This window comes from Schistocerca cancellata, chromosome 4, assembly GCF_023864275.1.
Source record: "Schistocerca cancellata isolate TAMUIC-IGC-003103 chromosome 4, iqSchCanc2.1, whole genome shotgun sequence".
NCBI lineage: Eukaryota > Metazoa > Arthropoda > Insecta > Orthoptera > Acrididae > Schistocerca > Schistocerca cancellata.
The window spans coordinates 699,473,358-699,487,966 of record NC_064629.1 but is presented as its reverse complement, the minus strand read 5'-3'; the positions used below and the strand labels follow the sequence as shown (position 1 = coordinate 699,487,966).

The 14,609-nt window shown below is 45.6% G+C and overlaps 1 protein-coding gene across 1 annotated transcript in view; it reads left to right on the top strand.

Moving 5' to 3' along the window:
- The window catches only part of LOC126183444 (histidine decarboxylase), a 385,906-nt gene that overhangs the window by 305,318 nt on the left and 65,979 nt on the right, over positions 1-14,609 (top strand). The window contains exon 13 of the mRNA XM_049925432.1: positions 8,942-9,263. Within this exon, the coding sequence (XP_049781389.1) occupies positions 8,942-9,263 (322 nt within the window). The remainder of the gene's footprint in view (positions 1-8,941; positions 9,264-14,609) is intronic.

Sequence of the window (14,609 nt, the reverse complement as noted above, 5' to 3'; positions counted from 1 at the left end):
CGTGGTGTAGCAATGTTAGTGGCCAGTGGTGTACATTGGACAGTCGGCGTTGATACACCAACGGATTAGGCAGTTGCATTCACAATGGCAAGGGGGGTGTCCAAAAACATCGATCCATCCTTCTGTACTGATAACATACATCCGAGTGGCACATGCATTGCCTGTACTTGTGTGGATCCATTGGTACCCGTTCTACACTATGTATAGCGCTCCAGATGTGACCAGTGTGCTCTTTTCATGGGTTGAATTCCGGGCCCGGGTTCGATTCCCGGCTGGGTCGGAGATTTTCTCCGCTCAGGGACTGGGTGTTGTGTTGTGTTCATCATCATTTCATCCCCATCCGGCGTGCAGGTCGCCCAATGTGGCGCCGAATGTAATAAGACCTGCGCCAAGGCGGCCGGACCTGCCCCGCGAGGGGCCTCCCGGCCAATGACGCCAAACGCTCATTTCCATTTTCCATGGGTTGAATAATATTTAGTGTCGTGAACACATCTGACAATATTTAAAAGGCTATTCAAAGAGCTATTTTACCTCAACTATTGTGTATTTTTTTTTCCTTTCTATGTGTCAAATAATGTGAAAGACAACTGTATTTTTCTCCATCAATACAGCTGACTTTTCACTTTCAGAAAAAAGTATATTTGATGACAATTGTGTGATAAGCATCTCCTTATCAGTGCACAGTGCAAGAGTGCTCTTTATCCAAGTATTGTAAAACCTACAATAATCAATTTTCCTCTTTCAGATACCTGGCCTCTTTTGTGGAAGAACACCCACAGGAAAAACATTCAAGTGTATGAATGTGTGATGTCTGTTCTTTCGGACATGTCCGAAAGAAAAGACATCAAGCAGAATCCGCAGCTGTCAAACATTATATGTAAATTGAAGGGGCTCACTGCTGTCAGCTGCAGTGGGATATAACGCGGAATCAGCGGCCACGAGCGAAAATGTGTACTGCACTGGGATTCGAACACAGGATTTCCTGCTTACTAGATAGAAGCGCTAATCACTGCGCTATCCGGGGCACAGCGTTATCGCCATTGTGCTGACTATCTCGGTACGCCTTGCGGTCGATCCACATTCCCATCGAGCGTACCTATCCGCAGTCCCTGTCCATTTTACTCACTGTTGCCACTCTGAGATTCCCACAGGAAGTCGGACTTATTTGTGCATCCTCACTGACGAAATTGGATCCATTACCCAGCTAGACATATCAATTATATGAATGCGTTGATATGCAGAGCAAGGCAAAGGATTCAATTCCGTCAGTGCGGATGCACAAATACGTCCGACCTCATGTGGCAATCTCACAGTAGCGAACAATGAGTGAAATGGACAGGGGCTGTAGATAGGTGGCGCTCGATGGGAATGTGGATCGGCTGTGAGGAGTGCCAAGATACTCCGCGCAGTGGCGATAACGCTATGTCCCGGTTGGTGCATTGGTTAACACACCTGCCTAGATATCAGGAGATCCTAGGTTCGAATCCTAGTCCGGTACACATTTCCGCTCGTGGCCGCTGATGCCGCGTTATCGCCCGTGCAGCTGACAGCAAAGATCCCTTTCAGTTTAAATACTCAAATTGTTATGGAACTTTTGCAACGCAGCTCGAAAGCAAGGAAAACAACAAATAAAGACTAAGAAGAAACAAAAGCATGAAATCCACTATTGTATCATGTGGTAGAGACTTCCGTTGTTAGTAAACGACACCACCATCCGCTTACCAACATGAACGCCTGAACTTTCTTCCCGAGAAACAGTGACATTGATGTCTCGTCCAATTGATGACCTGCGTGCCGCTATTTGCATGGTATTGTGAAACTTTTTTGACGTTCTGCTTCCTTCGGTCTAGTGTGTGACGTTCTATGCTTGAGGTCGATACAAATTTAAATTCCAGGTCCCCATCATTGACGCCACAAATCCAACTTATGGATCTCATCAACAAGAAATGATGAATTAAACTGTTTGCAGTCCATTGCATCAATCTAAATCCAGAGTCCACTTTTGTTTTTGTTCTCTTGCCGTAGCTGAATGACCGTTGGTTTTGAAAACAGTTCGTTTAACTGAATTTTAATCTTGCACCGTAACTTCCGTCGTTAATATGTGACGCAATTTTGGAATTAGTCAAATAAATATGCCCCACATAAATCCTACTATCCTATCATTTTCTTTAGTTCTGATAGACACTGAATTCACGTTAACAAAATGTGGGATGATGAATTTAACTGGTTTCAATACTCTAAATAAGGCTTTCTGACATGAACCATAAAATAAAATTTTAGAAGGATTGTATAGTAACTATGAAATCGACAATCAATTATCACTGTTGTGTTGTTATTATTAACATATTTTATATGTCGAATAAGTCGGCAGCTCGTGGTTTCGCGGTAGCGTTCTCACTTCCCGAGCATGGGGTCCTGGGTTCGATTCCCAACGGAGTCAGAGATTTTCACCTGCCCCGAGATGACTGGGTGTCGTTTTGTCGTCTTCATCATCATCATCCCCCTTACAGTCGGAGGAAGGCAACGGCAAACCACCTCCATTAGGACCTTGCTAGTAAGGTGGTGAGGGTCTCACGCATGGTTCCCCTACGCTCTGTCAATAAGCATGGGACTTCATTACCATGTGTAGAATAAATAGAATTTACCTGATATAAATTTAGATTAAGGTCAAAGATTTCGTAGCTAGGTGTCATGATCGGCTTTTCTTCATCAATATTTAAACTATATCTGAGTGGGAATCAACCCTTCAAAATGGCTCTAAGCACTATGAGACTTAACATCTGAGGTCATCAGTCCCCGAGACTTAGAACTACTTAAACCTAACTAACCTAAGGACATCACATACATCCATGCCCGAGGCAGGACTTGAACCTGCGACCGCAGCAGCAACGCGGTTCCGCACTGAAGCGCCTCGAACCGAATCAACCCTTAATCGCAAGTATGCACTGATGTGTCAAAGCATTATGACCACCTGCTTAATAACTTTGGAACGAAATACATGGCCGATTCTGCGTATCATGGATCTGACAGTTTGTTGGTAGGTTTATGGAGGTATGTGGCATTAGATGTTCAAATTTGTGTGAATTGTTAAGGGACCAAACTGCTGAGGTCATCGGTCCCTAGGCTTACAGACTACTTAATCTAACTTAAACTAACTTACACTAAGGACAACACGCACACCCATGCCCGAGGGAGGACTCGAACCTCCAGCGGGAGGGGCCGCGCAATCCATGACATAGCGCCTCAAACCGCTCGGCCACCCGGTGGCATTAGATGTCTGCGCACAGGTCATGTAGTTCGCGTAAATGACGGACCACTGATTCACGTACGCGGTGATGACACCCAACAGCGATCCATATGGGTTCCATGGGATTTACGTCAGGCGAATATGGTCGCCGAGACATAAACTTGAGTTCACTGTAATGCTCCTCAAAACATGGTAGCACGGTTATGGCTCCAAGACACGCACAATTATATAGCTGAAAGATGACGTCTCTGTCGGGGAAGACATCAAGCATGAAGTGATGCTGGTGGTTTGCAGCTGTCAGTGTGTCTTCGATTACTACCACAGGTCGCACGCAAGCGCAGGAGAAAGTCACCCATAGCATAATACTGCTGCCACTCGCCTGCGACCTAGTGTAGCAAAAAAGTGATTCACCCGACCAGCCGACACGTTTCCATTGATCCACGGCCGAATCCCTATGGTCCCGTGCCCACTGCAGTCGTAACTGACGAAGTCATTGGATCAACATGCGAACACACAGGAGTGGTTCAAAAAATGGTTCTAATGACTCTGAGCACTATGCGACTTAACTTCTAAGGTCATCAGTCGCCTAGGACTTAGAACTAATTAAACCTAACTAACCTAAGGACATCACACACATCCATGCCCGAGGCAGGATTCGAACCTGCGACCGTAGCGGTCGCTCGGTTCCAGACTGTAGCGCCAAGAACCGCACAGCCACTCCAGCCGACACAGGAGTGGTCTGCTGCGGAATTCCATATGCAACAATGTACGATGAACGGTATGCCCCAAATCACTTGTGCGCGCACCATCATTGTGCTCTTTCTGCAGAGATACCTTAGATCACCATCTATCCTACTTAACCGAGCAGAGAAGCCTCCGAACCCCACGTTCTGTGAAGAGTCGTGGAAGTCGGACCATTTAGTGCTTATTGGTACGGTTCCACAGTCCTACCTTTTTTCATAGGTGCTCACGACAGTAGCAGGTGAACATTCGACCAGCTTCTCCATTTTCGAGATGTTCGTTCACAGGCCCTGTGTTACAACAACCCAGTCTTTGTCAGAGTAGCTTATCTCAACGGATTTCCCCATTTGCTGCCCTTATCTTCGCTAGGGTGTTACCCTGTCCACGTCTGCTCTGCTTACATACGAGGCCTGTTTTTTAAGTAAGTACCGTTTTGAAATTAAAAAAAGACGTGGTAAGGTACCTCAATAATTTTATTTTTACATGAAAGCCTCCTCCTTAATCTACTTTTCTACATAATTTCCATCAATATTGAGGCACTTGTCATAACGTTGTACCAGTTTTTGAACACCCTCCTCATAGAAGTCTGCCACCTGACTTGGTAACCACTGCATCACCACTGTTTTGGCTTCGTCATCGTCTTGAATACACTGACCGCCCAGGTGTTTCATCAAGCGCAGGAACAGGTGGTAGTCACTGGGCGCAAGATCGGGGCTGTACGGAGGATGATCTAGATAGAGTTTCCCATCGAAAAGACGTGATGAGATCTTTGGTCTGATTCGCCACATGCGGACGGGAATTGTCTTGCAGCAAAACGATGCGCTTGCTTAACTTCCATGGACTGTTGCTTTGATTTTGGTATGACGTAGGCCACCCACGTTTCATCGCCCGTAACAATTTGGCTCAATAAAGCATCACCGTCGTTGTGGTACCGCTCAAAGTAAGTCAATGCACTATCTCAAAGTTTGGTTTTGTGGACGTCCGTCAACATTTTCGGTACCCAACGTGTGCACAATTTTCGGTAATTCAAGTGCTCGGTCACAATGCCGTAGAAGACACTACGAGAAACATTAGGAAAGTCATCCCGCAAGGAGAAAATCGTAAACCGTCTGTTCTCTCTCGCCTTATTGTCCACTTCCTGCACCAAACTTTCACTAACGACCGTAGGACGCCCACTCCGTTGTTCATCATGCACATTTCTGCTGCCATCTTTAAATGCTCTCACCCACTTTCTTATCATTCCTTCACTCATAATGTTTTCTCCGTAAACTGCACAGATCTCACGATGAATATCGATCGCTTTTAGGCTTTTAGCACTAAGAAATCTTATAACAGCCCGTACTTCACAGTCGGCGGGACTCACGATTGTCGGAGGCACCTTAAACACTCAGTACACAACGTAAACAAGGAAGAATCAGACTGTAATGGCGTCAGTGCGTAGATTAAGGTACAGGCTTTCATGTAAAAATAAAATTATTGACATATCTTAGCACGTCTTTTGTTAATTTCAATTCGTTACTGCATCTCGTGATCGCAACGCCACCAGGCAGCATCTAACGTCGCAGTGGGTTGTGGTCATAATGTTTTGGCTGCTCAATGTACCGGGTGATCAAAAAGTCAGTATAAATTTGAAAACTTAATAAACTACGGAATAATATAGATAGAAAGGTAAAAATTGACACACATGCTTGGAATGACATGGGGTTTTATTAGAACAAAAAAATAAAAACAAAGTTCACAAAATGTCCGACGGATGGCACTGGACAGCAAAACTGCTACCGTGACGGGTGAGAGGTACGCCGATATGTTACAGAATCTCATCATTCCCAGCCTGGCTGATAAACGCCTGCTGGAACGTACGATGTTTATGCAAGATGACGCTCCACCCCATATTGCTAGACGCGTGAAAGATCTCTTGCGCGTGTCGTTTGGTGATAATCGTGTGCTCAGCCGCCACATTCGTCATGCTTGGCCTCCCAGGTCCCCAGACCTCAGTCAGTGCGATTATTGGCTTTGGGTTTACCTGAAGTCGCAGGTGTATCATGATCGACTGACATCTCTAGGGATGCTGAAAGACAACATCCGACGCCAGTGCCTCACCATAACTCCGGACATGCTTTACAGTGCTGTTCACAACATTATTCCTCGACTACAGCTATTGTTGTGGAGTGATGGTGGACAGATTGAGCATTTCCTGTAAAGAACTGCCATCTGTCGGTGTTTTTTTGAACTTTTGTATTTTTTTGGTTCTATTAAAACCCCATGTCATTCCAAGCATGTGTGTCACTTTGTACCTCTCTATCTACATTGTTGTTGTTGTTGTTGTTGTTGTGGTCTTCAGTCCTGAGATTGGTTTGATGCAGCTCTCCATGCTACTCTATCCTGTGCAAGCTTCTTCATCTCCCAGTACCTACTGCAACCTACATCCTTCTGAATCTGCTTAGTGTATTCATCTCTTGGTCTCCCTCTACGATTTTTACCCTCCACGCTGCCCTCCAATACTAAACTGGTGATCCCTTGATGCCTCAGAACATGTCCTACCAACCGATCGCTTCTTCTAGTCAAGTTGTGCCACAAACTTCTCTTCTCCCCAATCCTATTCAATACTTCCTCATTAGTTATGTGATCTACCCATCTAATTTTCAGCGTTCTTCTGTAGCACCACATTTCGAAAGCTTCTATCCTCTTCTTGTCCCAATTATTTATCGCCCATGTTTCACTTCCATACACGGCTACACTCCATACAAATACTTTCAGAAATGACTTCCTGACACTTAAATCTATACTCGATGTTAACAAATTTCTCTTCTTCAGAAACGCTTTCCTTGCCATTGCCAGTCTACATTTTATATCCTCTCTACTTGACCATCATCAGCTATTTTGCTCCCCAAATAGCAAAACTCCTTTACTACTTTAAGTCTCTCATTTCCTAATCTAATTCCCTCAGCATCACCTGACTTAATTCGACTACATTCCATTATTCTTGTTTTGCTTTTGTTCAAATGGTTCAAATGGCTCTGAGCACTATGGGACTCAACTGCTGTGGTCATCAGTCCCCTAGAACTTGGAACTACTTAAACCTAACTAACCTAAGAACATCACACACACCCATGCCCGAGGCAGGATTCGAACCTGTGACCGTAGCAGCAGCTCTGCTCCGGACTGGAGCGCCTAGAACCGCACGACCACCGCGGCCGGCTTTGCTTTTGTTGATGTTCATCTTATATCCTCGTTTCAAGACACTATCCATTCCGTTCAACTGTTCTTCCAAGTCCTTTGCTGTCTCTGACAGAATTACAATGTCATCGGCGAACCTCAAAGTTTTTATTTCTTCTCCATGGATTTTAATACCTACTCCGAATTTTTCTTTTGTTTCCTTTACTGCTTGCTCAATATACAGATTCAATAACACCGGGGAGAAGCTACAACCCTGTCTCACTCCCTTCCCAACCACTGCTTTCCTTTCATGTCCCTCGACTTTTAAAACTGCCATCTGGTTTCTGTACAAATTGTAAATAGCTTTTCGCTCCCTGTATTTTACCCCTGCCACCTTCAGAATTTGAAAGAGAGTATTGAAGTCAACATTGTCAAAAGCTTTCTCTAAGTCTACAAATGCTAGGAACGTTGGTTAGCCTTTTCTTAATCTAGCTTCAGTATTGTAATCTAGGGTCAATATTGCCTCACGTGTTCCGATATTTCTACGGAATCCAAACTGATCTTCCCCGAGGTCGGCTTCTATCAATTTTTCCATTCGTCTGTAAATAATTCGCGTTAGTATTTTGCAGCTGTGACCTTTTAAACTGATAGTTCGGTAATTTTCACATCTGTCAACACCTGCTTTCTTTGGGATTGGAATTATTATATTCTTCTTGAAGTCTGAGGGTATTTCGCGTGTTTCATACATCTTGCTCACCAGATGGTAGAGTTTTGTCACGACTGGCTCTCCCAAGGCTGTCAGTAGTTCTAATGGAATGTTGTCTACTCCCGGAGCTTTGTTTCGACTCAGGTCTTTCAGTGCTCTGTCAAACTCTTCACGCAGTATCTTATCTCCCATTTCATCTTCATCTACATCCTCTTCCATTTCCATAATATTGTCCTCAAGTACATCGCCCTTGTATAGACCCTCTATATATTTCTTCCACCTTTCTGCTTTCCCTTCTTTGCTTAGAACTGGGTTTTCATCTGAGCTCTTGGTATTCATACAAGTGGGTCTCTTTTCTCCAAAGGTCTCTTTAATTTTCCTGTAGGCAGTATCTATCTTACCCCTAGTGAGAAAAGCCTCTACATCCTTACATTTGTCCTCTAGCCATTCCTGCTTAGCCATTTTGCACTTCCTGTCGATCTCATTTTTGAGACGTTTGTATTCCTTTTTGCCTGCTTCATTTACTGCATTTTTATATTTTCTCCTTTCATCAATTAAATTCAATATATCTTCTGTTACCCAAGGATTTCTACTAGTTCTCGTCTTTTTACCTACTTGATACTCTGCTGCCTTCGCCACTTCATCCCTCAAAGCTACCCATTCTTCTTCAACTATATTTCTTTCCCCCATTTCTGTCAATTGTTCCCTCATGCTCTCCCTGAAACTCTGTACGACCTCTGGTTTAGTCAGTTTATCCAGGTCCCATCTCCTTAAATTCCCACCTTTTTTGCAGTTTCTTCAGTTTTAATCTACCTATCTACATTATTCCGTGATTTATTCAAAATTTATACTGACTTTCTGATCACCCGGTATAGCGATTTGCATGCCCCTAACCTACCCCAACAGGCGAAGGCTAGGTAAAAGGCAGACTGAAATATTTAGTCAGCCTGCAGGAGTTTGATCCCACGAACTTTCGCTTTCCATGTACACTACCAGAGTAGAGCACCACGCCTGACAACTCGCCACTTAAACTTTGACCAACTCCAGTAATAATTGTGAAGGGAAGGCTGTGAGACGTTGGCGGTGTGCAGGGAGTGCGGCTGGCGCAGCAGCTGGAGGCGATGGTGGCGGCGGACCCGCGCTTCGAGGTGGCGGCCAAGCGCCACCTGGGGCTGGTCGTGCTGCGCCTGCGCGGGGACAACGCGCTCACCGAGCGCCTGCTGAAGCGGCTGAACGCGCGCGGCCGCGTGCACTGCGTGCCCGCCGCGCTCAACGGCCGCTACGTCATCCGCTTCACCGTGACGTCGGCGCGCACCACCCCAGACGACATCGCACGCGACTGGGCCGAGATCCGCGCCACCGCCGACACCGTGCTGCAGCCCGATCGGCCGCGCGCCAAGGTGCCGCTCGCAGGTCAGCCAGCACCACTGCACCGTCTTTTCCTGATACTGACAAGGGAACCTCCCCATCGCACCCCCCTCAGATTTAGTTATAAGTTGGCACAGTGGATAGATCTTAAAAACTGAACACGGATCAATCGAGAAAACAGGAAGAAGTTGTGTGGAACTATGAAAAAAATAAGCAAAATATACAAAATGAGTAGTCCATGCGCAAGATAAGCAACATCAAGGCTAATGTGAGCCCAGGAGCGCCGTGGTCCCGTGGTTAGCGTGACCAGCTGCGGAATGAGAAGTACTTGATTCAAGTCTTCCCTCGAGTGAAAAGTTTACTTTTTTTATTTTCGCAAAGTTATGATCTGTCCGTTCGTTCATTGACGTCTCTGTTCACTGTAATACGTTTAGTGTCTATGTTTTGCGGCCGCACCGCAAAACCGTGCGATTAGTAGACGAAAGGACGTGCCTCTCCAATGGGAACCGAAAACATTTGACTGCAATGTCATACGTCAACCGTCTGCGGACGGAGTTTACGTTTTACACCCTTTAATGATTTTGTGTAGGATTTTGGCGGTCATGCCACTGTGGCATGATAGAAAAAATGATACAGTAAGCACTGAACGTTCCAAGGTATCACGAATTACTTACATCATGTATTACTGAAATCTTATGGTGTAAGCAAGTCCTGATACCAAATTCAGGACTTACTGTATCGTTTTTTCTATCTTGGCATAGCTAGACGACTCCTACAGTGCTACAACCTATCACTAAATGTGTGTAATATCTGCAGATGAGTCGTTATGCTGTTCGAGAGCAGTCATGGTATAACAAAAGTTGAACCATCACGAAAGACGACTGACTGTTATTTCCGAAAACTTCTATTCATTACAGTCGCACTGTTCCACATCTGTAATGGATAAAACTTTCAAACTCAAAAGAATTCGTAATTGTGTTTCCTGTGAGTTGAAATGGTGCTCAGAGTAGTGTGTGTGTGTGTGTGTGTGTGTGTGTGTGTGTGTGTGTGTGTGTGTTAGGTCACTCATTTGTCATTAGATCCCGTACAGCTACCAGATTATAGGGATGTCGACTACTGTTTTCGAAAACTTGTTCTAAATCGTCCCAGACATTTCCAATGAACAAAATTTCGGGTGAGTTTGTGGGTCAGTCGAGATACTATAGTGTGTCTGAGTGTTCTTCAAACCAGGAATGTACACATACCACACTCTGAACACGAATGCTGTCATGTTGGAACACGGGAGTGTCCACAGAATATTCATCATGAAGATATACACTACTGTCCATTAAAATTGCTACACCAAGCAGAAATGCAGATGATAAACGGGTATTCATTGGACAAATATATTATACTAGAACTGACATGTGATTACATTTTCACGCAATTTGGGTGCATAGATCCTGAGAAATCAGTACCCAGAACAACCACCTCTGGCCGTAATAACGCCCTTGATATGCCTGGGCATTGAGTCAAACAGAGCTTGGATGGCGTGTACAGGTACAGCTACCCGTGCAGCTTCAACACGATACCACAGTTCATCAAGAGTAGTGACTGGCGTATTGTGACAAGCCAGTTGCTCCGCCACCGTTGACCAGACGTTTTCAGTTGGTGAGAGATCCGGAGAATGTGCTGGCCAGGGCAGCAGTCGAACATTTTCTGTATCCAGACAGGCCCGTACAGGACCTGCAACATGCGGTCGTGCATTGTCCTGCTGAAATGTAGGGTTTCGCAGGGATCGAATGAAGGGTAGAGCCACGGATCGTAACACATCTGTTCAAAGTGCCGTCAATGCGAACAAGAGGGCACCGAGACGTGTAACCAAAGTCACCCCATACCATTACGCCGTGTGATACGCCAGTATGGCGATGACGAATACACGCTTCCAATGTGCGTTCACCGCGATGTCGCCAAACATGGATGCGACCATCATGATGCTGTAAACAGAACCAGGATTCATCCAAAAAATGACGTTTTGCCATTCGTGCACCCAGGTTCGTCGTTGAGTACACTATCGCAGGCGCTCCTGTCTGTGATGCAGCGTCAAGGGTAACCTGAGCCATGGTCTCCGAGCTGATGGTCCATGCTGCTGCAAACGTCGTGGAACTGTTCGTGCAGATGGTTGTTGTCTTGCAAACGTCCCCATCTGTTGACTCAGGGATCGAGACGTGGATGCACGATCTGTTACAGACATGCGGATAAGATGCCTGTCATCTCGTCTGCTAGTCATACGAGGCCGTTGGGATCCAGCACGGCGTTCCGTATTACCCTCCTGAACCCACCGATTCCATATTCTGCTAACAGTCATTGGATCTCGACCGACGCGAGCAGCAACGTCGCGATACTATAAACCGCAATCCCGATAGGCTACAATCCGACCTTTATCAAAGTCGGAAACGTGATGGTACGCATTTCTCCTCCTTACACGAGGCATCACAACAACGTTTCACCAGGCAACGCCGGTCAACTGCAGTTTGTGTGTGAGAAATCGGTTGGAAACTTTCCTCATGTCAGCACGTTGCAGGTGTCGCCACCGGCGCCAACCTTGTGTGAATGCTCTGAAAAGCTAATCATTTGCATATCACAGCATCTTCTTCCTGTAGGTTAAATTTCGAGTCTGTAGCACATCATCTTCGTGTTGTAGCAATTTTAATGGCCAGTAGTGTATTATAAAGGCTTACTGTGGCTGAAATCAAATTGGTGAAACGAACATAAATCAGTGCTGAAAAAAATAGTACTGGTTAGTTTCGTTACTACTAACGAAAGGTTGTCAGACTTTGGGAGTATCCTGTTTCTACTATAGGTTCAGTTGGCAGCTCCATCGTTCTATTCGAGAGTATATCGAAAACGGTTTGTAGGGAAGTTTTGCCAACAATGCAAAGCAAATAATTTCTGTCAACAATATTGTAGTACAAAAGTGCCTTTATGCGGATCTAATCGGAATGAAACAAAATGTGTACATAAAATCCTTATGCCAGTTTTGTAATACATAACATGCAATTTGAGAATATAGATATGACGAATGCATTCTGCAAACGTTCAGACATATTCAGTGTGAATTATTCGTTATTTCCAGTGCTTTAAAAATTCTATCCATTCATACAAATTAAATTCTAAACAACATTATTATTTTCACTTAAAAAAGCTAACAGTTACTTTTCCAATTAATAAAATGTTCTGGGCTGCTATGCCGTGCTCGAATGAATTTCACATTAAAACTCAAAGTTTCGTTCCCATCTGTGGAGGACATTTTCAGGGAGGACTGTTGCTTCTTTGAATGTCCGATTGATGCCCTGGCTCGCTACTGACAGTCACTAGCGAGCCTGAGTGCGACTCGGACGTTCAAAGAAGCTACGGACTCCTGGAAAATGTCTTCCATAGATGGGGACGAAATGTTGAGCTTTAATGTGAGATCCACTCGATCACGGCATAATAGCCCGGAACATGGTTGTAGCTTGTGCTACATGGGCTATATGCAAAGCCTCCTCTCCCTGGAGCTAGGTGGAAATGTTTTTGAGCAGTATTTACACTCTAAGGAAAGAAGGTGAATCACGAACTAAGTACACTGTTCTACAAAAAAACTTATTTTCTATTTCTGAAAAATACATTTTTATCCTAGTTGTAATTAGAGTGCTGAATTCAAAACTGTTTTAATTTTTTTCTGTCAGTGATAGTTTATGAGTAATCGCAATTTTATTTCTCTTTTCTGTTTCTGATATAGTGCAGCAAACATGAGGTGAAATTCGCTAAATAAATTCACGTTTTTATGATGTTATAAGTTTATCACATTAATGGAGGGTGAGATCTAACATATAACACAGTAATCTTTGTTTATACGCTTTGTTGCATTTATTTAACATGAGAAATTACAGAAAATTGTAATGCATATCACTTTTTTCTCTTGTATTTTGAATGTTTCTCTCTCGAAGGATATTCCAGCAATAATCTGCGGACGTAGAAGGTAGCCACATCCCTTCTTAACGCTGATGTTTAAACTAGCGAAATAAAATACTGATAAGCGTTTGCTTCACGTACTATGTGGAAGTAAAAGACTATTAAAAAGTGAGATTGCCGGTATATGTTGTTGAATAGGGGCCACGCATATTATCTGTGCTGCAGCCGTGTGCGTTCTGGATCCAGCAAGACCGTAATTAAGTTGCATCAGTACAATTAACTTGCCTCACCAGTGTAAAATACACTCCTGGAAATGGAAAAAAGAACACATTGACACCGGTGTGTCAGACCCACCATACTTGCTCCGGACACTGCGAGAGGGCTGTACAAGCAATGATCACACGCACGGCACAGCGGACACACCAGGAACCGCGGTGTTGGCCGTCGAATGGCGCTAGCTGCGGAGCATTTGTGCACCGCCGCCGTCAGTGTCAGCCAGTTTGCCGTGGCATACGGAGCTCCATCGCAGTCTTTAACACTGGTAGCATGCCGCGACAGCGTGGACGTGAACCGTATGTGCAGTTGACGGACTTTGAGCGAGGGCGTATAGTGAGCATGCGGGAGGCCGGGTGGACGTACCGCCGAATTGCTCAACACGTGGGGCGTGAGGTCTCCACAGTACATCGATGTTGTCGCCAGTGGTCGGCGGAAGGTGCACGTGCCCGTCGACCTGGGACCGGACCGCAGCGACGCACGGATGCACGCCAAGACCGTAGGATCCTACGCAGTGCCGTAGGGGACCGCACCGCCACTTCCCAGCAAATTAGGGACACTGTTGCTCCTGGGGTATCGGCGAGGACCATTCGCAACCGTCTCCATGAAGCTGGGCTACGGTCCCGCACACCGTTAGGCCGTCTTCCGCTCACGCCCCAACATCGTGCAGCCCGCCTCCAGTGGTGTCGCGACAGGCGTGAATGGAGGGACGAATGGAGACATGTCGTCTTCAGTGATGAGAGTCGCTTCTGCCTTGGTGCCAATGATGGTCGTATGCGTGTTTGGCGCCGTGCAGGTGAGCGCCACAATCAGGACTGCATACGACCGAGGCACACAGGGCCAACACCCGGCATCATGGTGTGGGGAGCGATCTTCTACACTGGCCGTACACCACTGGTGATCGTCGAGGGGACACTGAATAGTGCACGGTACATCCAAACCGTCATCGAACCCATCGTTCTACCATTCCTAGACTGGCAAGGGAACTTGCTGTTCCAACAGGACAATGCACGTCCGCATGTATCCCGTGCCACCCAACGTGCTCTAGAAGGTGTAAGTCAACTACCCTGGCCAGCAAGATCTCCGGATCTGTCCCCCATTGAGCATGTTTGGGACTGGATGAAGCGTCGTCTCACGCGGTCTGCACGTCCAGCACGAACGCTGGTCCAACTGAGGCGCCAGGTG